General features: G+C 40.0%; 1 protein-coding gene across 5 annotated transcripts in view; it reads left to right on the forward strand.

Annotated features, from left to right (window-relative positions):
* Window positions 1-25,963, forward strand: part of stil (STIL centriolar assembly protein) — a 76,180-nt gene that overhangs the window by 33,914 nt on the left and 16,303 nt on the right. For 4 of the 5 annotated variants that reach the window (XM_062452326.1, XM_062452329.1, XM_062452327.1 and 1 more), the window contains 3 exons: window positions 1,657-2,439; window positions 22,831-22,963; window positions 25,275-25,437. In XM_062452326.1, coding sequence (XP_062308310.1) covers window positions 1,657-2,439; window positions 22,831-22,963; window positions 25,275-25,437 — 1,079 coding nt within the window. The remainder of the gene's footprint in view (window positions 1-1,656; window positions 2,440-22,830; window positions 22,964-25,274; window positions 25,438-25,963) is intronic. The other variant, XM_062452330.1, reaches the window with a different exon arrangement.

Genomic DNA, 25,963 nt, shown 5'->3' on the forward strand with positions numbered 1-25,963 from the left:
TGAGACAAACAGACATTTCTTTGCATTGAACAAAAAAATTATCACTTGTTTTGGTTAAAGACCCTGCATTCTGAATCTACTTTTCTCTTTCCCAACCGTTTGGCAATCTTGTTGTCTCTGAATGTTCTTGCTGGCTCGGGTGCACCTGCTCAATCACGATGGAACGTTATGTTGAATGTACCATTCTGTTGGTGGGTGAATCTAACAAATAATTACTTTACGTTAATTATTATAGGTAATAACTAAGGGACATTTTAGTTTGAAAGCCAACCTTCATTATCAAATACAGATATATGATTAAAGCATATAGGCCTATTTAAAATTAAATTTGCAAAAGTGTCTCTGGCATTGTTCAGAGGGCCGCTCTAAATGTGTGGGCGGGCCATAGTTTGGGGACCCCTGAACTAGATTAAGAAAAATGAATATATTGTGATGTATACCGTTACATCCATGCTTCAAAATTATACCGTGACCCAGTCAAAAGTATAAAGACACAGGGACATTAGAAACATTCAATGGTCTAATTTAAAAACCGTTATCTTGGCAAAACATGTAATGTTCTTCATTTATTGTCAGGACACAGTCCAAGTATTGCAAATGTGATAAGTAAGTGTAACTAGTTTGGAAATTCTCAAATTCCTTCTGAAATGTCTCCTTTTATTTATAACTAACATTGGTTCCCAACAGTTCCCAAATAAGCTGATTAGCCTATAATAGCTGTAATGTTTCTTATGTAGGCTGTGTTTGCCTGTGTAGAAAGTATGATACCCCCCCCCCCCCCCCCCCCTCCTAATCACCAACTAGTGAATCGGCAGATTTGGTCTCGAGTCAAGTACCCTTAAACATAATGTATAAGTAGTTTTGTCAACTTTCAAGCACATTTTCGGCGTGTTTGGCTTACATATCTGTCATACGTTTGTTCCTTTTACATCCATGAACTAAATAATCTCGGGCATTGCATTGTTTTCAGGATTCATTTTTCTGTTTGACCTGGTACACCGTGAATACATCTTTCAGGCTTTTTGGAAGGTGCGATATCCCATCCTGCCTTCTAAAAATCGATATCATAGTGAATCAATGGATTTTGTTCCCTTCAACATACACTCTACTCAAGTCAAGTTACCGTCAACATTCCAAGCATTCCATTTTGATGCTTACACAGCTCTTTCACCACCACAAGAATAGGACCACATTTCCTTTAGCTTATTTTTTTATGTTCATGCACAAGATGCTTATTTGCTCATTTATTTACTTTTTAGCTTCTAGCTCCACTCACAAACTCAGAGGCACAGTCAGTATTTCACAGTATCTCGGGAGCGGAAAATACGAATTTCAACTACAATAATGTTGTAAACATGCTCAAGTGGATAGATGTGTGTAGATATTGAATTTAAAAGTGGAGCAGAGACAATCTCTTGTACCTGTGTTTGCAGCACACTTATCCACATCACACCATTATCATGGAGAATTTTTAACTTCAGAACTTGTATGTCTATCTGAAATGACTTTCTGAACTGATTCTTACTGTACAACATTCTTGGGTTTGGAGAATTCATTCTGAATAGTGAACAGAACAAGTTAATGGCTCTAACCCAACCCTTTTTAAAATGCACATGAATAATAATAGCTTTTTTGTCTTGTCTTTGTCTTTTTCAGACTAACCGTGTCCACCCCTCAGTGCCTGAACTTTCGCTGGTAATGGAGGGTAGTTTTATGGTGGGCTCTCACATTACTGGCCAATCCCACAATGCTCCAACCCCGGATGTACAACAGACCGGCAGCAATTCTGCCTACTATGCCCACTCAGAACCTAGACACCCAGATCAGGTTGCCCCACTCACTGAATCTTCACCCATCAGAAGACCCTTAATGGTAGTTGCCCACCAAGATCATCAACAATCTCTTTCTTTCAGCAAAAAGTCTAAATCTCTTTTTAGGAAGCTGGCCAAAGATGGATGTATACAATGTTCATCATCCTTATCCTCCTCTGTGGCGCTCAACCACAAGCACTTCCAAAGCACCCCCAACTCCAACCTGAATGTGCCTTGCTCTTGCATTTACACCCAACTCGATGACCGAACCCCAATACACCACCCAAACGTCCGACAGGGGTCCAGCCCTACTTCACAGCCACAAGTCAACTGCCTCCCCCCCTTCTGCCTTACCCACCCCAATCAAAACACAGAGTGTCTTACCATAGGCCCACAAACACACACCTTTTCAGCACACACAGAGTGCACTCCTATAAATAAAAATGGTAGAGGTTGCTTTGAGCTACCGCCTCCATTTGACTACCTGAAACAGTGCCAAGATTCCTCCCCTGTTGCCACCACATTGGTGGACCAACAATTTGTTGTTGGACCAACTGGAATCTTACCCACTGATGCCTACCAGATCCTTCAAGACCAGGATCGGCAGCTTAAGTTTTTGCAAGCTCAAGTAAGACACCAAGTTCTGTTTTCATCATTACAGACTATTATATTTTTATATTGTATAATACCCTGCATTGTTTAACCATGTAATGTTAGTACGAATACCATTTTTGAAAAGCATGTGAAATATATTTGTTTCAGTGAATAGTTCTAAATCAAGAAGGCAGAATGGCAAAAATTCCAAGCCAAATGCTTCATTTTAGGGATGCAAAATATATATCAAACTTAAATAATTATTGGCAGATAATTAAATATTTATATTTTTTTGTACTCCAATAATTTAATTACAGCTGCAAGCAGCGATGCGGGTTCCTCTGCAAAATGGCAAAATATTATAAAAATGTACAATGTAGAAGGTTGGACAACAAGAGAGCAAAACAACTTCATGTTTGGCCAACAACAATAGGCTGAATGGGGATTTGAACTCTAGAGCATAAGGTTACAAGTCAGTCTCTCTATCCTCTCTGCTACACACCAACTGTTGAGATTGTATGAGTAGAAAGGGCAGAATTTTATCTTTGGTCAGCTTTGGGACAAAGGTTAAGAAACGGTTGACATTTCAATGTCAAATTGCATGAAATTGCACATGGTACTACTTCCGAATGATGTCATCTTGAAGCCAATAAGGTTTGAAAAACCATCAGTCAAAATGATATTTGATTTATTGACACAAACATATTGAGGCAATGTAGACATTTACATAAATACACCCCTTTCAGCCATTTTGTATTGCATTTCTTATTCCATTTCACCCTATATAAAGACACATCTGCCCACACACAACTTCCATCCATGCTGTTTCCCTCTCCCAGCGCAGGTCATGCCAAGGCAGAAATGCTGCGGCGGCCGCATGAGGTTTAGAGATAGTCCAAAAACATGCCTCCCACAATTGACACATTTTAACCACTGTACTCTTTTCAAACTTTCCCCAGGATGGCTGAATAACCACAGATATTGTAACTCTTCTTGAGTTGATCTCTTTCAGTCAATGCACAATTAACAATAGTCATGTGGGCAACTGGGCTAGGGCAGAGCTCATGTTCAGCTCCTTGCGAGAATAGCCTATGGCAGTTCAGAAGCCGACTCTGGTCCCATTAAAATACACAACATGCACAATCAGGGTGACCAACAAGATTATATTAACTGATAAACAAAAACATTACAAACATCTAACTAAACAAACACAACAACTGAAATCCCTCGCACGGCTGTTGTAACCGCACTATTTTGTGAGAAAAAGAATCACACGACTGTGTGATTTGAGTATTAGCTTTGGTCAGCTTTAGGACAAAGGTTGAGAAACGGTTGACATTTCAAGGTGAAATTGCACATGGTATTTCAGAATGATGTCATCCTGTTTAACTAAACAGATAATCAAAATTATGACAGGCCAAAAGACTGTGGCTGGATTTGAACCTGTGACCTTGCTCCTTGCAGTGCACCGTCTTAGCCTACTGAGCTATTCTCAGTGTTGAGAACCATTGTGGTCAGTTACTGTATAGAAAAGTAAGCTATTTGTCCTGTGGCGAGCATTATAAGATGTGGCTGAAGTTTAAACAGCTGTAATTCAGTGATCTTTTGAGATATCAAGGCAGGGGCAGGCAGGCAGGGCAGGCCAGCTGGATGAAGCTGTCTTGGGGGCAGGGCTGAAGAGAAGCTGTCCAGCTAGAGAGGGGTAGTCCAGCAAGGGGTCTGTGTTGCTCTCAGCATCCTCTGTCCCATCCTCTGTTACACTCAGCATCCTCTGTTGTTGCTCTCAGCATGCTCTGTTGCACTCTTGAGCAGGCCTCTGCATGACCTGTAAAAGTGAAGAAAGGGTCCATGTCAGTGGTGAAAAATGAAGCTTTTTCCATCTACACTTGATACAGACTTCAGTTATGACTGTGAAGTGGCACTACTTGAACTTGAATCCAAATGTGTTGGAGACCCATGCAAAGTCACTCAAAACACTGGTTCGATTCCAGGCTCTAGCAAGAGTATTTAGCTCGACCTTTGTAAACAGTGATTCTGACTGTCAGAGACCTTGTAAATAGCTTGACCTAGTGAAATTGGCAAAACTAGCCTAGCTAACGTAGGTCGTTTTCTCAGGGCATATGACGAATGAAACAGGCTCGCCTTGAAACATCCGAGATACTGGCTATCTTTAGCAGGCTCTTGTCTACAAAAAACAGTCCTCCCTGACGTTATTGGAGTAGAATTGAGTGAAATACAAAATTGTTTACACACTGCCAGTGGGAGAGCCGAGTCTGACTCTGAGGCTAACGTCAAAACAATGTACAGTATCCCCGGGACGCAGTCTCACTCCACTTGCACGTTTTGCACAAATCACAAAAAAAACATCTGGCTAAAAGCACAATTCCCACATCTCTTGAAGGCTGCCCTGCTCGTCTTTTTTTGGTGTAGACCGAACTGTAAAATGGTGAATTTATGAACATGACACGACCAAAGCATGGCTGCCGCCTAAGCCTATGCGGTCTCCCTTGCGTCCGAACTCACTCCAATTACAAAGACTTTCACGACCCAAATCACAATTCTGAGCCTACAGGTCTGTGGGGAATCGCTTGTTCTCCTAAAAGCTGCCCTCCTCTACCTTTTTGATGAAGAATTCGCCGAGATGCTAAATGATTCACTAATTATAAACACAGAGGGGAAAACCTAGCTACTTTTCGAGTTCGGTTTTCCCTCACTTAAAACTCACGATCTAAAGGTCTCAAAGTGCTCAAACCTTCACCATAATTCAAGAGTAGTATACTTTCACAAACCCAATCATTGATTCTAGATTAAAATGTGTAAAAATAGGACTTACCGAACGTGGCTGCCTCCAACACGGCTATCAGGCAATTCCAGTTGAAAAGAACAATGGCCGCTGAAAAATAATTTATATTCGTAACGGCGAGCTGCGATTGGAAGCAAAATTAAACGGGCAAAAAACCGAGGGTGGAGGCTTGGTCAGCACACAATTTCCAGAAAGTATGTGTGTGCGTCTCGCGCCAAGCTTGCGCGTGTGTCAAGTAGGGTGACCACCTGTCCCGCTTTGCGCTGTATCGCACAGAATTTTCAATATGCGACGTGCGGGGCAAGGGGTGATAATGCTGTGCGACACAACGCAAAGCGCGACAGGTGGTCACCCTAGTGTCAAGGGGAAGGATGAGTCTGAGAATTTGGAGCACGCGCGCTATGGAGCAATTAAATTGAATTCAATCATATATTTACATATCAAGGTGAAATTGCGTATAGTACTTCAGAATGATGTCATCTTGAAGGCACAAAGATTTGAAAAACCATCAGTCAAAATTATATTTGATTTATTAACACAAAGATATTGTGGCAATGTGGACATTTACATAAATACACTTCTTTCAGCCATTTTGTATTGCATTCCTTATTCAATTTGACCCTATAGAAAGACATGTGTTCTACAAATCAGTAACAATTTTCAAGCCGATTGGATCTATGGTTCATGAGGAGAAGGGTTTTGAAGGTTGTACCAAATTTGGACAGTACAGCAAAATCTATCATGGCGGACATTATGTGCGAACTTGAAAAATAATTTACGAGCACAGTGCGCGAGTGATGGGCTGTTGTCAATACACAGAACAACAGCGCGATGAAGTGAAGTATTCAAGTATACTATTGATTTCACATGGAAAGCAAGTGACAGAGTCGCGACTGCACGATGTGAACATAGCATGATGACGTGCGAGCGACGATTCGCAACCAATGGGCCAGAGCCGAGACACTCTGATCTCGCCGACATGTGCCTTGCTAGCTCTAATTAGATGTACTAACTATGCTAATAAGAGAAGACTAACTTTGTATTCCAACGAACAGCAATAACTAGAACTAATTTGACAGACTATATAAACCAACGACCTTCTGGTTATGATACTCGTGCTCTCTAGTTAGCTACAGTAAAAGTGTTGCTTACGTTAGATACTAGACCTACAGTATTGCTCTAACTGCATTTATAATCTAACAAGCTATATCTTACAATAAACTTTAAGTAAAGCTGGCTATATAAAATGTGGGTGACCAGACGTCCTCTTTTACCCGGACATGTCCTCTTTTCGAGACCTAAACAATGCGTCCAGCAAGGATTCCAAAATTGTCCGGGATTTTGCCTCGTCGGATATTTGTGTTTCTCTGGGTCTTTCACAAACTATTACGCCCTTACAAGTTTTGAAAATATTATAAATAATGCAGTAATTTGATCAATTTACCAGCTAACTTGCTTCGGAACACTGAACATGAATGGAGTTGAACTTTGGAAAATACAATGTTTGGGACTATATGTCGCAAATGACACTTTTACTGCCGCCGTCTTCGATTACAATGGATGTCTATGGGAGTGTCGCAACTCTCTTTTTATATGGCTCTGGGTCTACCTAGCTTTGACTACCAAGCCTTTTAATCCGTGGCGTGCTTACATAGTCTATAATGTCCCAGTGTTTTAAGAAAATATTATAAACTATATTAATGTTTCTTAAAGTATTTGTTCTAGTTCTATCAGAGTGAAAGTCTCTAGTTGTCTAACAGCATTAACTGTTAAGTCAGTGGCGTTGTTGGACATAAAACTGTACTGGGGCACAGGCCCCTATTCATATCCCTTCTTCCAAGCGTGTTGCGCACAATGCACTACTAGGCTATAGAAACTCCCCTTGCTTAACCCACTATGTAACAGTTCAGGGACACAAGTTTGATATCAGCTTTGGCAGGGACACCTATAGTGTATGCAAGCTACTATTGTTTTTAACTTCATGTAATATTGTTTTTATGTTTTAGTAAAAATAAGATGATCGGTAGGCCTATCATTTAGAAACTTTCTTCAGTTTTGTAATGTTTTCTTAGCCTACCTCAATTCTGACTTGTGTGCTGAGTCCAACACCTGGACTTCTGTGTGCATGCTGCAGTGGCTATTTGGCAAGCTCAGAAGAGCGCGCTGACATGCATCGGTTTGTGTTTTCGGTTAAACTGCTTTGATTTTACAAGATTGATTGATTGAGATATTGCGTAAAAAAAATTTACTCAAACTTTCAAGATATACTGGGGCGCAGCAGATTTATACTGGGCACGTGCCCCTGTAAAAAGGGTCTAGCGACGCCCCTGTGTTGTTATGTTTAATAAACAAATACAATAAAAAAAACACTGTGCTCCTAAATTTCTTTGTGTGCTCCTAAATTTTTGCATTTAGGAGCACATGTACTCCTTGGTGAAAACATTAGCGTAGAGCCCTGCCTTATGGGTTCTTGAGGCTTTTTGTTCCCCATGAGAAATACGGCATGTATACCAATTTTCAGGCATTTTGGAATAATGGGGCGCTGGGGAAATCACGTAGACTTTGGGCGTGGCTTATAGCGCCACCTATGGGCGTACATGGGCCATTAGCGGTTTGGGAGTAGTGAGTGACCTGTTGTATCATTGGGCCAAATTATTATATAATAATTATTATTATATAATAATACATGTGCGAAGACTAAAAAACTATACAACAGCAAAGATACAAAACAAACAGAACATTTTAGTAAAAAAGCTGTGTGAAATTAGTCATGTAGTAGAGGGTAGGGAGCAGGGGTTAGCAGGTGAAGGCGAGTTTGAAGAGGCGAGTTTTGAGGGTTTGTTTGAATGGTGGGAGCCTGATGGATGTGGATGGCGTTCCAGAGGGAGGGTGCAGCAACTGAGAAGGCCCTGTCACTCTAGGTCCGGTGCTTAGTCCTTATGGTCTTCAGAGTGTTTGCACCGGCGGACCTAAGGCAACGGGTTGAAGTCAATATTGCCTTCATTGACTTAGCGCAGCACACTGTTGTCCCGCTCATGACGTCAAACCAAAGGCCTTTGCAGGCTGAGTCTGAATATTTCTTATGAAAAATGTGTCAAAATATAAGCCAGCTATCTCTTTTAGTTATTGCACAACACGTCCGTCATTGCCGACAATGCTTGATAAAAGAATTGTGAGCTATTTAGATTTTTGCTAATTTCAGACACTGTATAAACTGACCAACCGATAAGATATACCCAATTGCTGTGAAAGTACCAAGTCAATGAAGTGAATAGCCAAGTACAAGTTCAAGACAAAATCAACTTATTTAATATAGCTGCAAGCAGCAATGAGGTGGCTGTAGCTGCTCCTAAACTTTTCTCCTGGCTAAAGATGAACCACGCTCCAACTGATGGTTGATGAGTTTTTATTTGCCTTCATGCTCCAAACCACCGTGAAAAACTGAAATAAAATGTATCACATTCTAACATCAGCATATGTCACGTAAATGTGTATCTTGTGGCCAAGCCATTTCTGGACAAATCTCTGAATTATCTTTTAACACTTTTAACACAACTAATCAAATACGACAAACAAACCCATACCGTGTGCGCCCTTCAACCAGAAAGTTATGGGTAGCTAAATCTCCATAGCACTTGTGCAACAATTAAGTCACAACAACCTGTTGCACTCATGCAACACACCAAGTTTGGTTGAAATATTTGTTTGTGTTCAAGAGTACTGAGTGTTCAAAGTTATTTTTCTGGTATAACACCGCAGGCCTCCTCTGCTCCTCATGGGAACGAAGGAACCGAAGTTTGGGGACAATCGGACAAATGGTTGCTGAGATACGCTCTTGAGTCTCGTTTGGCAGCTTCGCCAACGCCTTTGATCGGCTCTACCGAACAAACGGTTTTGAAAATGGAAAATCCATCTGATACCTTTTCTGCAGCTGAAGATCATCTGTGCCAAATTTGGTAAACGTTGGACAAAATGTGTGGCGTGCAAAAGGTTTTTACACTTTTCCATGAAGTCCAAAATGGCGGCCACGTCCATTCGAATTTTATAAAAAGTAGTCAGGCTTGATATCTCACGACATCAACAGACAAATAAATTACTTTATTAAGGTAAACACTTCAACAGTTATTAGCCAAAACACGTTTATGCTTCCTGCCACGCCCCCTTTTAGTCACAGGACACACATTTTGGAGGACATCCTCTGAACGAGGTTCCGGGTAGGCGTACCAAATTTGGTGTCACTGCCTCAAAGAACTGCTGAGATATGACTTCACTTCCTGTTTGGCGGCTTTTCTGATGAATTTGATTGGCTGTACCGGACAAATGGTTGTGAGGATAAATTATTTTCGATAACTTTTGTGAGGCTTGGTCTGAAGATCATCTCTGGTAATTTTGAAAAAATTGTAGGAGGAGTAGGCTTTCAAAGGGTTTTGATAAATGTGTGTGTTGAACTCGGCTTGATCCAAGGAATCCTACGGTACTTCACCCTTTTGACAATCAGACATGCGGTTCAAAAGTTACTTGTGTAAACACAACTCCAACTTTTACCTGTTGGTGGCGCTAGAGTGCCCAAGTATGAGACATGAAACTTTGTGAATTGGACCAGGGGACTGTCCCCAATGAGTGTGCCAAATTTCACAACTTTCGACCAAGCGCTTCTGGGGGCTGCCTTTGACACCCAGTCCTAAGAATAATAACTAGAGAGGGTACAATTTCTGGGGAAATTGTAGGGTGTGCTTGCTTGCGTCGGTTGCACAGGGGTCCGTTTTTCAATGACATTTTTACAACTGATATTTCTGTATATTTTATATAAAAATGCATACTTATTTATAAAGATTACATAGATTTAAAAGCATCTTTTTTTTGCTGCTCATTTACAACTCAAAATACGAGTGAAGTGTACAATGAAATAGATGTCTTCTCATTTCCCCTGCAAGAGGCAGCCTCATAGTTGAATCAAAACGATTAAATTTGGCAGACCGGTGTAAAAATTGACCTAATCTCTATGACTTAAACGTCATTTTAAGTTTTTCCCTTCTCGTGATATTTTCAGGCATTTAGCCTACTCATATTGCATTCATTAATTAATAAAGAACTCCCTTTGAAGATTATTCTACGACGTTACCGGCAGTAGAAGATGGAATCGCGATTCAAACAGTACCATCTGCTAACTGAAAATATGCCCCCAAAAACGTAAATAAGCTTGACATTTATTAAGGGGAAAATCCCTCATTCATAAAAAGCTCACTGCTAGCGATCATTGTCAGTAACAACGCAAAATGCGATATAGCCCTGTGTGGAGAAGCTGCCCCGGTAAATTGTACTACTACAGTACAGTACTAGACTACTGCTGTGTTCGTCTTGGTAGCGATTGCGTTGGTTGAATTGGATTTAACGTTCCGTTGTACGGTTTAGGCTGAAATTAATTAATTTCAGGAACAGATTGACAAAGTTTAGGCTGTGGCAATGAAGTTCAGGTTAGTAGTCTGATAGTTACACTTATTGAAAGACTTTTGAGTAAGGGGAGTGCCGAACATGTTCTGTCGCCGTTTGACTTCCTAAACAGCTGTGGAGATGTTAGCTACTCACTAGTGTCTCGGGTAGGCTACAGCGTTGCAGTGAGCTACACTGGTTTGAAACCACAGGTAATGATAATTTCACCCACAAATCGTTTACTTGTAGCCTAATTCTAACAAATATATCTTTAGACTGCTACACATGCCATACATCATTGGAAAGCTACGATTCTTGTGCTTCCATTGATGTACATTTCAAGATTGAGTCGAAACAGCAAGTACACTCAACATCTTTGTGATATACTACCTTTGTAGAAAAGAGTGAGAAAAAAAGTATTTACTTACCTACTACGGCTTACAGGGGTCCAGTTATGCAAAACATCAATGGTCTGGTTACATTCCCAAAGGTCCAAACTATCTAACCATGGCAAGTAGTTCGTCCAAAACAGTATTACCTCCCACACATGGGAGGTAATACTGAGGTAAGAATGATGCAACATCTTGTTGCATCATTCTGCCTTTGCCAGTCACTCACGGAAGGAGTTTCACTTTGAATATTTAATAACAGAAAATGTGATGATGGCCGCTACACTCTGACCTTTCGATTGACACCTTGTTTGACCCAATAGGAGCTTCCATGCCCTGGTGATAGCCTTCTAAAGCCAACTAGGTCTGTGCGCCCCCCCCCCCCCCCCCCTCTCATTCTAAGCTAATTTCTCAAACTGGCTGCCTCTTGTTAGCCTTGTAGCTAAGGAAATGCTGCAAATGCTAATACCCAACATGATGGGTATCTGTGGAGCCTTCAAAATTAAAGTCCAGGCGCAAAATGGATGACAGAAGCAGTGTTCTTTGTGCATCAATCCTATCCAATCAGATAAAGCACTCCAATGTGTTCATACTTCAGTTTTTGTGTTTCAGCAATACTAATGGGGGATTTAGCTATAATATATGATAGTTCTAAGTACCACCTTTCATTAGAGATAACAATTATGAAAAAGAATACCTTTTTATCCTATTTGACCGTTACCAAGGGGAGTCTCCAAAAGGCCCTTTTAGAAAACGCCTGGATGTACTCTTATAAAAACGTGTCAAATATGAATATATTGTGGTATTACATTTGACTTGAATTGGGTAAGGCTTCATGTTGTGGTCCAAATCTGTCTTCCAGCTAATACCTACCACCTCTAGGCCTCTTCAGGCCTCTGTTTTCAAAATAAAATCTAGGTGGAAATAGAAACGTTCAATTTCCTTGTGTTCAAGCTTCTATTACTCAACACCAGTAGGACTTATACCCCCTTTCAACCAAAGTGAACCGGGAGCTAGTTCGGAGCTGGTTTAAGAACGGAGCCTTCTAAGAATCGCTTAGATTGCTTTTCCACGGGCAAGAGAGCCACCACAGAGCCACGTCATTACGTCACTGTATACGTCTCATCTTTCCCAGCAACGCTAGCGCGGCAGCGCCAAACACAAAGCAGAGCCCGTCTAAAGGCTGTTTATCAATCCTAAGAACGCGAGGTTGAGATGCGTGTTTTCTTGGCTATTGCGCAATACCCTGGACAGTATTGGCAGTATGACAACACTGGCATTATCAGCGCAACATTTGATAAACTTTTGCTGTACAGTGCTTGTGTATTACATTTGTGTTAAATATAGGCTCAATAGCTCATAACATTTGTGTTTGTCATTTCACGCATTTGATAGGATTATGATAAAACGCAGCAACTACAGTCTGCACTGCACTGCGATGCTAGCTAGGTTATCGAAAAGTTGGAGCAAATTTACAAATAAGCAGTTTCATCAATAAAATGAGCACATTTTCAGCAACTACACTGCCCACTTCTCGTTACATTTTCATTCAGATGCTGATTTACAAGTACCGTTTAGCTGAAATATGAATTGGAAAAACTTACAGCAATGGCGGTCAAAGGATTCTGTTCATCTTGTTGGTCACGGTAACCCCGCCCCAAGCGGTTCTTACTTGGTTCCCAATCTAGTCCAGCGCCGAAGTGGTGCTATTTGTGAACCACGTACGAACCACTTTTCCGGTTTTCAGTCTGTCGAAAGAGAAAGAACTGGTTCGCGATTAAGCACCGGCTCTGAACCGGCACCCAAAATGCGTCAGTGGAAAAGGGGTATTACAGGGGTCCTGACAACAGGGGAAATAACTTCAGTGTCACCTTTCAAAAGAGTCATGCATGTACTCCAAATGGTTCAAGAACAGCTTTCAATTTACTTTGGGTATGTCCTTTTTAGGCATTTTCTTTAATTTGACAGGAATTTAAGGACAGACCGCTTCAGTGTCTGACCACAGAGAGCTTTGACAAACAACACAAACACTACAAAAACATTAAGAGGTCATATGACAAAGACTAACCCTAACTCATCATCGCTACTACTAAGCTACTTGTTGAGTCTATTGTTTTGACAGCTATGCCATGACAATATAAGTTCTTTATCATGGAATGCAAAGTTTTTCATGGAACTGCAAATATTTGCATCGGACTTGGTATGAAAGGTCTCAGTACGAAAAAAGTTTCCAAATATATCGCATTTTTGTGTTTACTCGTATCAAACTCAGTCTGAAAAGGTCTTAATGCACCTCTTCCATACAGCTAGTTTACTGAATAAACCAGGCTTATGTTGGGGAAAGTAACTGGCATAAGCCTGGCTTAGGGAGAATGTGAAGCTACGTCACGCCGCGTTGTGTGCAGCCACCATCTTGTGAGGCTTGTGCTAACCCTATCCCGCTTAGTGTTGATACCGGGGGTTGATACCGGGGGTTGATACCCGAGTCAGGTGGCTGAGCGGTTAGGGAGTCGGGCTAGTAATCTGAAGGTTACCGGTTCGATTCCCGGCTCTGCCAAATGACGTTGTGTCCTTGGGCAAGGCACTTCACCCTACTTGCCTCGGGGGAATGTCCCTGTACTTACTGTAAGTCGCTCTGGATAAGAGCGTCTGCTAAATGACTAAATGTAAATGTAAATGATACCAGATACCTTAACAACAATGGTTTCATGCAGCAGGAATGACCTACCATTGTGATATTTTTTTAACCTCAAAGAAAATCTAAACAGCTGTAAACGCACCAGCAGAAAATAAGCTTGACCTTCATAATATGGCGTCTACACAAAAAATAAATAAACACAGCGTGATGTCAGCTTCACATTCTCTATTTGGTAAACTCGCTTATGGAACAAATCCCTGGGAAAGCAGTCACGCAGTGTAAATATATGGTAGTAAGACTATTGACTTGAGAGTCAAACAGTGGCCAGTGTGAAATTTTTTCACAGATTCGGAAGAAGACAACCTGATTGCAGTTTGCAATACGTGTGCAGTTGATGTACTTTACTTGAAAACATTTATGAATATGATGGATTTTATCAGAAGGTTTCTTAAGAAAGATGCTGAAGTCGGGGTCTTTGCAAATCAATGTAATGATGGTTTATCGAAGCTCAAAGCATGATACAGGAAGTAAAAATTAGCAAGCGTGGGCTAAAATATATTTTAAATTTACATTTAGACGCTCTTATCCCGAGCAACTTACAGTAAGTACAGGGACATTCCCCCCGAGGCAAGTAGAGTCAAGTGCCTTTTAGTTTCATCACAGTTTATATAGGTAAAATGAGTGGAATCCCCCCTCCCCTCACAGACAAGTTTTCCATACATTCATAACTTAACCAAACACTTGTTTTATCAGCAACCTGTGGCTCCTTGGAAGCCTCGCCGTGTTCATGTCAGTCGACTTGGCACTTCCTTAACGTTAGCTTGTCCCTGAACACTAAAAATAACTAGCTTGTGCATACAGGGAACAGACGTTATCTATCACTCTTCTTTTCATGGTCACTTGTGCCAAGTGATAAGAGAACATTCTAAGTAAAGTGTTCTGGGCCTAATTGTAAGAGAATAACTTGTGTCCTTTCTTGGCCTGTGATGTCCCTCGGTCTGTGCTTTTGGCAATAATATGGCCCTCTTTTGTGTGCTTCTGGCAACAACAGGAGACTATACTTTTCCATGACGTGCATTCAATAGATTACATATTCTAGCACATATAGGAGCAATCAATGTTGGCTCAATGATATTAGATCAATAAATTCGCCACAACATTAACAATAGTGATATCAGTTAGATTTGGTTAGGCCAGAGCTATGGAATTTTAAATCATCCTTCTTTGCACAATACATCTTAGCCTTTTTGATACAAATTTACACCAGAATGTGTGTATTCATGGGTTTCATGTGATGTCACACAGTGGTCGCGGCGCCGTCTCTAGGACTGAATTGCAAGATGCCGTCTATCTGCTGTGCTGTGGGCTGTGATAACAGCAAATTTCAAATACATGTATCTTTTACAATGTCCCAAAAACCCTGAGCGTCGTGAGAAATGGATTGCTGCTATCAAGAGTAGGGATGGGGATCGATACCCGGTTCTGTAAGGACCCGGTTTCAAATGTCTCAAAACCCGAAAATCAATAAGGTCCGAGCTTATCGATACCGCTATCGAGACTAGGTAGGCTAATATAATATAACTTATGTCTCGAGAGAGAAGTTATGTAATTTAAATCAAATCACTGGTGCACAAACGTACATCGATTGTCTAATAAAATTACTAAATTCAATTGGATGGCCTGCCAACCGCCTTTAAACTAAAAGAAGAAGAATTGGCTCACGCCCTATACTTCGCTTTATTTCTCATTTTGTTGCTAGCTACGATGGCTGAACGTAAGCGGTCAAAGGCTTGGCTACATTTTAATAAAGCCAAAGATAAGGACGAAGCGACGTGTAATATATGTTCGAAGATAATTTATTGTAAGGGTAATAAGCACCTCAACGTTGTGCATCAGCTAAAGGTAAAATGCATTCGACTGTCTTCGAGAAGCAACGGTGCCAACTCCAGCTGCCGGACAATCCTCCTCCTCAAGCCAAGTTTGCATGGTGAGCGCAGTCAGCGCACCCCAACTTCGTAGCAAGTATCCATCGTTGACAATAATAAGCCTCAATAATAAGAGCCAGGGCTCTACAGTGCAACTATTTCACTCGCCTATGCCCCTAAAATTTGATGCGTGCGCGAGTTTACGAGCACAGTCAGTGTGTGAGTAAAGACTAGCCTCCCCCGCCCCGCTGCTGATCATTCAAACCATAGTCACCGGGAGCATGGCTCTGTGGGCTGCTTAAGCATCTTGTTAAACAATAACAGAGACAGAACAAAATAGGAATAGAGATAAGGAAGGTTTTGGTTTGGTTAGCTGGTCATTTAGCGAGATCAGGTGCCTTTTGTTGAAACGTGTTAAACTTTTCATAAAGTCTTGAACAATGACGGTTTGTCAATGTCACTTTTTGTCAACCAACCAATCAGTCATTTATACTATTTAGTCATCCAGGTTGTGGATAGTACATCTGTAGTGGACAATTGTAGATTTAGCCAGAGCCAGGATCCATTGTGCAAATATGTGCTCCTTTTATCCAGCCTCCACCTGAGAGCAACACATTCCCCTTATTCTATTTGACATCAGTTTTACTTAAGTTATTGTTATAAATGTTGTTCAGTAATCTTGTTTACATAAAGTGTGGCGTGGGTTGTGTGGGTGCTGCTATATGTTTAACATTTGCCAAATTCATACATTTACATTTAGCAGACGCTCTTATCCAGAGCGACTTACAGTGAGTACAGGGACATTCCCCCGAAGCAAGTAGGGTGAAGTGCCTTGCCCAAGGACACAACGTCATTTGGCATGGTCGGGAATCGAAATTGCAACCTTCAGATTACTAGCCCAATTCCCTAACCACTCAGCCACCTGACTCCACCATTTAGATGGTGGTTAGCTAAAGCTCACCCCAGAAAAGTATCGATAGTGGTATCGATAAAGACTCGGATCGTTAAGCAGTCTCGAAAATGGTATCAATATCGATCAAAATTAACGATCCCCATCCCTAATCAAGAGGGATCACTGGACTCCTACAGAACACAATTTCAAATTTGAGCATGTATAACATTATTCTGGACAGCTAGCATTAGATGCTAGCATTAGCTATATCTAATGTCCAGAATAACGTTGATATAGATTTACATTAGTAACGTTAGTTATGTAAGGTATTTATTATGACCTTTCATTGTGACAAGGGGAGTCATTGTTCTGACGGTCTGGCGGAGTGAGTTAAATAAGTGAGACGTGCAGTACCGTCTTGGTTCCGCCGGGGCATTGGAAGCCTGTCCTTATTTTAAAGCCCAAACCTAAGTTTAGCATATATAGGCCTATATATAAAACCCTCGGCTACAGTTATATGGTTGAATTATGTTAGGTTGCTATTTGTTGGAGTGGCGTTAGTATGCTAAACTACTTTTCTTTTGGTGGCCTGATGTGACTGATATTACAACAGAATCTGATGGCAGTTCAGTGATATAAACACTATATATTCGTGTAATGTTAATATTGCTTGATGAACAGACTGCCACTGACCATTCCTATGATCAAGAACATTTTCTTCATCTCCAGAATTATTAATTTTGGCAGTAATTATTATTTAACGTATCCTGATGAGAAGTAGCGGTAGGCTTTGGTGCTTTTAAATGCCTTAAGGGCTTCCCCGGTGTATGGAGAAGGATTGTGGACGAGGTAAATATATATGTCAGCAAAAGTCAAATTTGGCTGGTTTTTACTATACTTTAGTGGAGTAAGCAGTTCACTTGTCAGTAAATAAGGATAAAAACGCAAGTATTTATCTAATAAAAATATTGTTGCTTTTCGTCGCTGGTAAGGTGTGCTATTTTCGTGTGCGACATCATCCATTCTCACTGAGGAGACCCCCGAGGACAGGCCAATTGGTCCTAAAGATGGCGGCCGCAACAAAAGTCACGTGACTGAAACCCATGAATATATGCAATTTTCTTTTTTTACGCGGGTAAACCCACTCGAAATAGGCAATGCACATTTTAATTCTCCCCTTTATAACTACTAGTGCACAGTGCCTGTGATGCAGTTGGTGATTTAAGATGTCAGTGAAACACACATACAGATTCCTTGAATTATAGATAGTGCATAGTGCCCATGATTAAAATTGGTGGCACACACAGATTCCTGGAATTATAGGGCACAGTGCCCGCAATGATGTTGGTGACACAGATTTCTGGAATTATAGAATATAGTGCAGGGCCCGTGATGCAGCTGGTGATGACAGTTCTTCTCAGTGGTTTTAGTACTTATATTTCTCAGATCACAATTAAAATTCTCTGTCATCTCTGAAATACTTGTTTAACCTTCCCATCTATTCTAGTCAAATTGCCAATGCTGTGGTAGCCTACATTCATGCAAATGATTATGTGGCCTTCATTTGTTTGCTCTTTCGTACCTTATAAATTGCTTATGTTATGTCAAAATGTACTATGTTGGTTCTCTGGTAAATTGTTTTACTACCACAAACATCTAAACATTTAGTTCATGACAGAAGTCATTACATGCACAATGGTTGAGCCAGTTGTCATAATTGTAGGCCTAATTCACCATACAGCGCAGTTTTGACATCAGTAAACACATTCATTTTTGTAACAAAATCACATCTATACTCAAAGTATATCCACTTTATATTTTTGTTCTGTTAGCTAGCCAGCACCTTTGGAAGCAGCTGAATATCGTTTGTAAAAACAAACTCACTTATAAATAACGAAACAGAATATCTCAACTTTCCTTACTACGCTTAGTTTCATTTGCCTTTGTTTATCGCATAAATTCAAACGCAGTACTGCACTCTTACTGCACTAGATTTTAAAAAGGACACCTGCAAAATATATACTTTGCAGAGTTCCCGGTTCTTTAGAGTCGTAGGAAACTAAACCCTTTCTAATTCGTACACGCACACACACAGATTCCTGTCATTATTAGAGACATAAACAAGTCTCTCCTGTTCTGAACATACCCAAACTTTAGGCTGGTACCTGAAAAAATCGATTGGCATTTGAATCGCGATTCAGTCTTCTAGCGATTCACATCGATGTTCCCCCTGGGAACAGAAAAAGTACACGTTAATGGTGTCAAACAGACTAATCACAAATGGAAACAAGTTACAACAAGTCTAATACCACATAACAATTAAAAGATGAATAACAAACAATGAAATAAAACATCAGGGCCAGTTTTGCCTGCTATAGTTGGATGGTGTAAGTAATAACAGGGTAACCGCGGGGTCTTAAGTATTAAAAGTTGATAAATCCATTTTGGGAAGATTAAGGCCCTTAAAAGGTATTTAAAAGTCTTAATCCCGATTTTATGAGGTATTACATTTTGTTCAAGCTTTGTCCAACGTTTGACTCAAAGTATGCATGAATATATTGGTGGGCATAGATTAATTTTTAAAATCTAGATTAATCTCACTGTAATCTTGGCGTTAATCTAGATTAAAATGGCTCATTTTAATTCCGCTGAAGGCATTCAGAATGTGTGCTACCCAAATAATGACTAAAAGTAAATCTTTGAGAACGGGTTTCTCAAGCCAGGTGGCGCATTAGACCAGGAGCTCATCTCCTGTTTCCAAAATGCATCACAAACTGCTTGAGAAAGCTGTTCTACTATGATAATTGGTGATGAAAATAAATTATGTTCAATAAGATGTACTTGTGTTTATTAACTGTTTATTAGATTAGTTAGCTTGGCTGATAGAGCTGTGCTGACGGTAACGATAACCGATAACGGCCCACCACTAATATATTTATTTTCCTCCCTATTTATTATAAACTATGTATTTTGCAAAATGCCTGGTTAGGTGATGTGTCGGCCTCCACGTCGCCAAACAGACTCTGAAATGGGGAAATGTAGGCTAAATTTGCGGACTCCTGGTTGGAGAAGGATGAGTTTATACAATGGCTGAAGCCTGTCGCTGAAAACAACCGTGAGGTTTAGCTACTGTACATATTGTAAAAAGAAGATTAGCGTATAGCCTCGATGGGCATCCACGCTGTCGAGTCCCACATGCATGGTGCTAGCCACAAGGCCACCGTTGGCCGCAGAGAGCAGTTTCATCGCCAGTTTCTGTGCTCCACTAGCGACACTACCCAACACGACAGCTGAACTTGTCAAAACAGCTACGACAGCGACCTCTGCCCCATCGTCTGCCATATTGTCTGCCGACATCAGAGTGGCTATGGGCGTCACATCAACGATGCGCGCTGAGGTTATCTGGTGTCTCAATACTGCGGTGAATCACCACTCACTGAACTCAAATATTCAAATATTTTAATAAACTGCCTTTGCTTTTGACTAATTTATTCTTTCGCGCTTTGTTTCTTCCGAGCTTATCTGAGTTCTGTTGTATGGTTGTGCTCTATAGATTTATTTGCAAACTACAATTGTTTATTAAGTTAAAGGGGTCATTGATTGGAAAACCGATTTTACCTTGTCATAGTTGAATAACGACAATTCGGTGGGTAAAATGGACTTACAGTGAACCTCAAAGTACATTGACACCTCTTTCCTATCTAAATCTCACAACTTGAAACTGCAGCTGTAAAACGATCGGTTTTGAAAAAGCGGAATTTGTGACGTCACAAATTCCGCATCACCTTTGTCACGCCCAAACATTTACATACAGACCAGCCCTCTGGTGTTCTGGCCCAGGATCTCAGACACTCGTTTAGCTGCGCGCTGCTCTGTGTACTTCCACACGAACAACAAAGGAGAAAGTTAGAAAGATTTTAAAGTATATTGAAAATGGACCATCGTAAATGCTGTGTTCCAGGATGTACTGGGAATGCTGACACTTTTCATAATCTTCCCAAGGAACCAGACACTCGACGGGCATGGCTGATGTTTTTCTATGAGAAGATCCCTGTGAAGTTCGACACTCATTTATTCATTTGCTCGAACCATTTCACCAAAGACAGTTTTGAATGAAAACCTTGGACAATTTAAAGAAGGATTTGCTAAGCCGCTGTTGCTGAAAAGAGGTGCTGTTCCAACCGTATGCTCATCACAAACGCAAGCTGTAAGTATGATTTTGTCGCTAACAGTTAGCCTATTAGCAATGCTAACGTCTCCTGAATCTAGCATAGGTAGAATGCTAAATACGTTTCTAAACACATCAACATACCTTACTTGGCAAATGACTCTAGCTAGACTAGCGGTCTAGCCTATTGCTAACGCCTGTCTAGATTATCTATTTGAAAGAACTGGAGAAAGGCAGGTGCTAGATAAAGGATACGTTAGCATTGCTAATAACTGTTACCGACAAAATCATACTACATCTTGCGGTTGTGATGAACATAAGGTCGGAACGCACCTCTTTTCAGCAACAGCTTCGTAGCAAATCCTGCTTTACATTGTCCCAGGTTTTCAAAACGTCCTTGGTGAAATGGTTCGCGCAAATGTGTCGAGGATCGAACTGCACAGGGATCTTCTACGCTACGGTATAGACAAACGTCAGCCATGCCCGTCGAGTCAATGTTAGCTAGACTCTAGCTCATCTGATTTTTATTAACGCTGATTTGCAAGGAATGCAAGAACAGCTAACGCTAGATAGTGAAAACACCTAGACTGTAGGCATGTAAACTAGTTTAGCTTGCTAATGCAAGAGCATAGGTAGAATGTGTTATGATGGTTTATTGGCAATGGGGATAACGTTATTTCATGTTCCTGACTGTGTTTCATTCAAATAAATAACCCGTGTTGTCATGTAAATCTACAATTCAAGATGCATGTTTTGTCCAGATATTTTTCAGAAAGAGAGCTAGAGCTAACTGAAGCTGAGTTGAATCACGATGGTTTGTTTGCTAAGCTGTAGTGCTAACGTTACCCACCTAAGGCGATCCTGTTAGCTTCGACAACAGAAGTGGAAACAACTAACGTAATCATTTCAAATGATATCTAGTCAATCTGTTGAAAACAGTGTTGTGTAGACACAATAGATTTATTTGTACGTTTTTATTTCAAGTCTCCAGCTTCGTTGTTTCAGTGAGTGCTGTTGGCCATGTTGCGTCTTTGCTCCGCAGCTTCACTCGTTGTAAACCAACCAATCAGCACGCAGCTCATCTATATAAAGGCTCAAGACACACTTGTTCCGGGAGTACAACGGTACTTAGGAATGGTTTGCTGGACCCCATGTTAGTTTCCTCAAGGATCACAATGACTCTACATACAACACATTGTTATATTTTTAGGATATGTAAATGAGAATTTAACACATGTAGTCACATACTACAGTGTCCATAAAACAAGTTCAGATGGAACACAACTTAAATTGTGAGGGAGTTTTATTCACTCAAACTGCTTTATAATAAAAATCCACAAAATTAGACTTGTTCTCGAATATAAAATATATTTAAGTAGTCTCATACTACAATATCCTGCTCCATAATATTCAAATCTTACTCAACAAAACAGAATAATGACTGTCAGAAGCCCTTACAAAAGCCAATCAATAAACCTCTCAATAGAACATACTTCAGATACTTAAGCAACCACAGATTGGCATTAATTTTGAACAATATAGGTTCTATTTTGTTTACCCAAGCCAGCTGCTCAGACACAGAAGTCTGTTCACATTTCCAGACGACAGGGCAGCTCGCTTCTTTTGCACAATATGCCAAGAGAGAAAACAACCTCTCACATGGTAAGATATGGCCAAATCATATGATGACAGGTGATTCCCAGGGTAAAAAAGAAACCTGCGTTAACGGCACTTTTTTATCGCGTTAAAGTGAGATTGCGTTAACGCATTATCGCGTTAACTTCAACAGCCCTAGTGAATATATAAGTAGTGTTTGGCCATAATTATAGGGAAAACCTTTTTGCTTAATGTATTCTGGTGAACTTATCAGGTATCGCACATCAGTCCTGGTAATGTGTGTTGAATAATGTGAAAGATTCCTTTGTGTATTAAGGCTATATTGTAAAATAACGAAATCTTTCAGTCTTGATTCCTGACAAATTGCATGGGTATCCCCATTTGTAAAATTATAATTTGTCTAGTTTAACTCTGCTATGGTAGGATAGATCATCAGTATTTGTTAAACACATACACATGTTATGTGTTATGCTACATTTGCCTAACTATGTCAAGACTGTCTTATGTGTAAATTCATAGTTAACTGACTATTGACTTGTTTGTCTAATTATTCCACATACCAGATCCGAAAACTACTAGAGTGTCAGGAGAAGCCGATCTGCCAATTGCCATCCACAGAAGGGACAGCCATTCAAAGCAATCAGACTTTTCCTGGACAACTTGCATTGAATAAAGTTAACATTGCTGTAGAAACAGGTACTTGTGACATTGTTTAGTAAGGCATTATAATTTTTCATTTTGGCTAAATCAATCGTACAAAAATCTTAAATTAATTTATATTTGTTATTGGAAATGCATTTTAAGAGCTTTGTATGTAATTTAACTTTTGAGTCCATTGCAAATCCTGATCTTAAAACTACAAACGCCAAGCCGGTTTTCACTACGTAAAGCACGGTTAGGAGTCAAATGACCCCTGAGTCTTCAGACAGGGATGTTGTTACTGACACGTAATGATCACTAGATGGCACTAGATAGCAAAGGCAATGTCGGAAAATAATTTTTTGTTTGTCAATCTGTCATTCATTTCCTTGTTGTTAGTTGGTGATTATTGAATAAGAATGTTTGTTGTCTAGCCCTTTAATCATTCAGCAAATGTAATTTATTGGCTAAAGGATGTCGCACACGTGGTTTAGATTGCAGTTGGTCTATAGTAGCCTGACATTATAAATATTTTAAAGACAGTCAAAAGTATAAACACGCATGGACATCATAAACATCCAATGGTCTAATTAGATAGTTATACTGGAAAAAGCTGGTACTATCCTACCATTAGCTAAATTGTTGCAAACTATCCGTCAAATAATGATTGGTTTCGCCCATGTGTGAATATATGCAAAATTTATTATTCTTTATCCACGTTACAAAACATACTTGCATTTTACCATTAAAATTATTGATCCCGCTATGTCATGACATAGGCCCAAGAATTGTGCTTCACGTCTACACGCAAATGCCCATTGTAGTGCAGCTAATGCACTTCATAGAATTCAGTTATATTGATGTCATCATTTTGCACATAATTATAGGCTATATGTAAACTATAGTGCTGTCAAACGAGTAAAATATTGAATCGCGATTAATCACATTAATGTCATAGTGAACTCGCAATTAATCGCACATTTTTATCTATTCTAAATGTCCCTTGATTTCTTTTTGTCCCATTATTTTTTCTCATTTTAATGCTCTTATCAACATGGAAAAGTGGATCAGATTGCTTGGTGGAAAGTTTTTTTTTATTGAAAACAACATTGGAATCGCCTGGCTTTGACGTGGGGGCGGAGAATTCGCATCAGCTGTGTGCTTGGCCATCAAGTGGTATTTCAGACTGGACATGCTGCGATGATAGCTCAGTTTACAACGACAAAACACACAGATCACCTTGGTCTTGTCAATGGAACCATTTGGCAACTTTTTAAAAGTAAACTTTCCATTCAGAATCTTATTGGCATCCATTTTGGCGTCTTGTGCTCGCCATCCACTCAAAACGTAACGTTAGCCTACTACTCTTTAGCCGGCTCGCAAGCCCAAACAAGTGTGTGCGGCGTGTCTGCTGTTTTGTTTCTAGCTAGATCCGGTGTGGTGTTGTAGTTTTTCTAACGTCAGTAGTTGTTGCAACAGCATGTGAAAAAAACTACAAAGTTTGCTAGGATAAAAGAATTGACGCCGTTAAAATGGGTTTGCGTTAACGCCGTTAATAACACGTTTAACTGACAGCACTAGTAAACTATACTTATTTTGCTAGACATATAAATCTTATTTAGGCTATATAATCTTTGTCTGAATGACAGACTTGTGCAAGGGAACCCAAAGCGAAATCGCAGCTTTGAAAGACAGGGAAAGAAATGTCCGAATGCGTAGCTGGCAGCAATTCATAATCAAAATTGTGTTTAATCGCCAAGTAAGTGGTTACAAACAAGGAATTTACTTTGGTGTGCAGGTGCATACAGTGAACATTTAAACATAATGAACAAAAAGAAAACGTACAAAATGTACAACAAAATAAAATAAACTACTGGCAGAGCTATACAATATAATATAAAATAAAATACGATAGATAAAATAATATAGAATAAAAATAATACTGAATATGTTAAACCAAAATATGAGCAAAATAGCCTTAAATTAGCTATGCTATTTATTTTTTATATATATATATATATATATATATATACTGGGTGGATAACACACATCTAGGAAAAGTCAAGAAAGCAGGGTCCTGGAATTTGAGTGCAAAGATAAAAAAACATATCTTCATTGGGGTAAAATTACCTTTGCTCAGTGTTTCTAGTGTTAAGTAGTGATGCACAGCTCTTAAGTGTAGGTGAAGTTGTTAGATAAGTCTGTCATGTATAAAGTCTGTTAAGTATAAAACCATTTTAACAAAATTAGGTAATTCTAAAAGTATCTATGACAAGTTCTTCTGTTATATTCTGTGAAAACATTTATTTTCCTCAAAGGCTAAATATATGATAACGTTAAGTGTTAACTGTTCACCCACAATTTTTAGGTGCCAGTCTCTTTTGGGGAGACCCAGATGTTCCTTCATATGAAGAGTGCTCACAGCAGGACTGGCATGCAGACTTTGACCCTGATGTCCCTGATGCCAACATACTTGAAGACATGAAGGAGCAACATGTGTCAGGTTCACCTTCAAACCAGTCGATGCAAAGGTGCTTGCACACTGCTTCTATATTGACCAAGATCACAACATTCTGAAGGTGGCTTACCAACACTTAACACAATAGCATTGCAGGTACCTCTAGCATACTGCATTGCTATCTTGAGAGGTATACCTGTGTGTTGCCTTTCATTGGGAAAATTTGCCTAACCAAAATATTTTGTGAATTGCTAACACTGCAGTTAATGGTTATTCAAAGTAATGTGTAATCAATCCACTCAAAAGCCGCGTTTCCACCGAAATTACCCGGAACAATTAGTCTGAACTTTTTTCAAGGGACCATTTGGCTCCTCCGCACCTTTGTTGTCTGCGTTTTCATAGTGGTCTAAGATACCGCAAAGACTCGGCAAATAGTTTGCTGACGTATGATTGCACGCGACTGCTCCTTCCAGTCTCGGAGGGGGCGATAAAGACTATACAACAATAACATGTCATTCAAAGCATCAGACATATTTGTGCGACACTGCAACACCAACAACATAGCATGGAGGAGATTCAAGCTGTGCTGCTGTTGATTG

This window comes from Osmerus eperlanus, chromosome 26, assembly GCF_963692335.1.
Source record: "Osmerus eperlanus chromosome 26, fOsmEpe2.1, whole genome shotgun sequence".
Taxonomy (NCBI): domain Eukaryota; kingdom Metazoa; phylum Chordata; class Actinopteri; order Osmeriformes; family Osmeridae; genus Osmerus; species Osmerus eperlanus.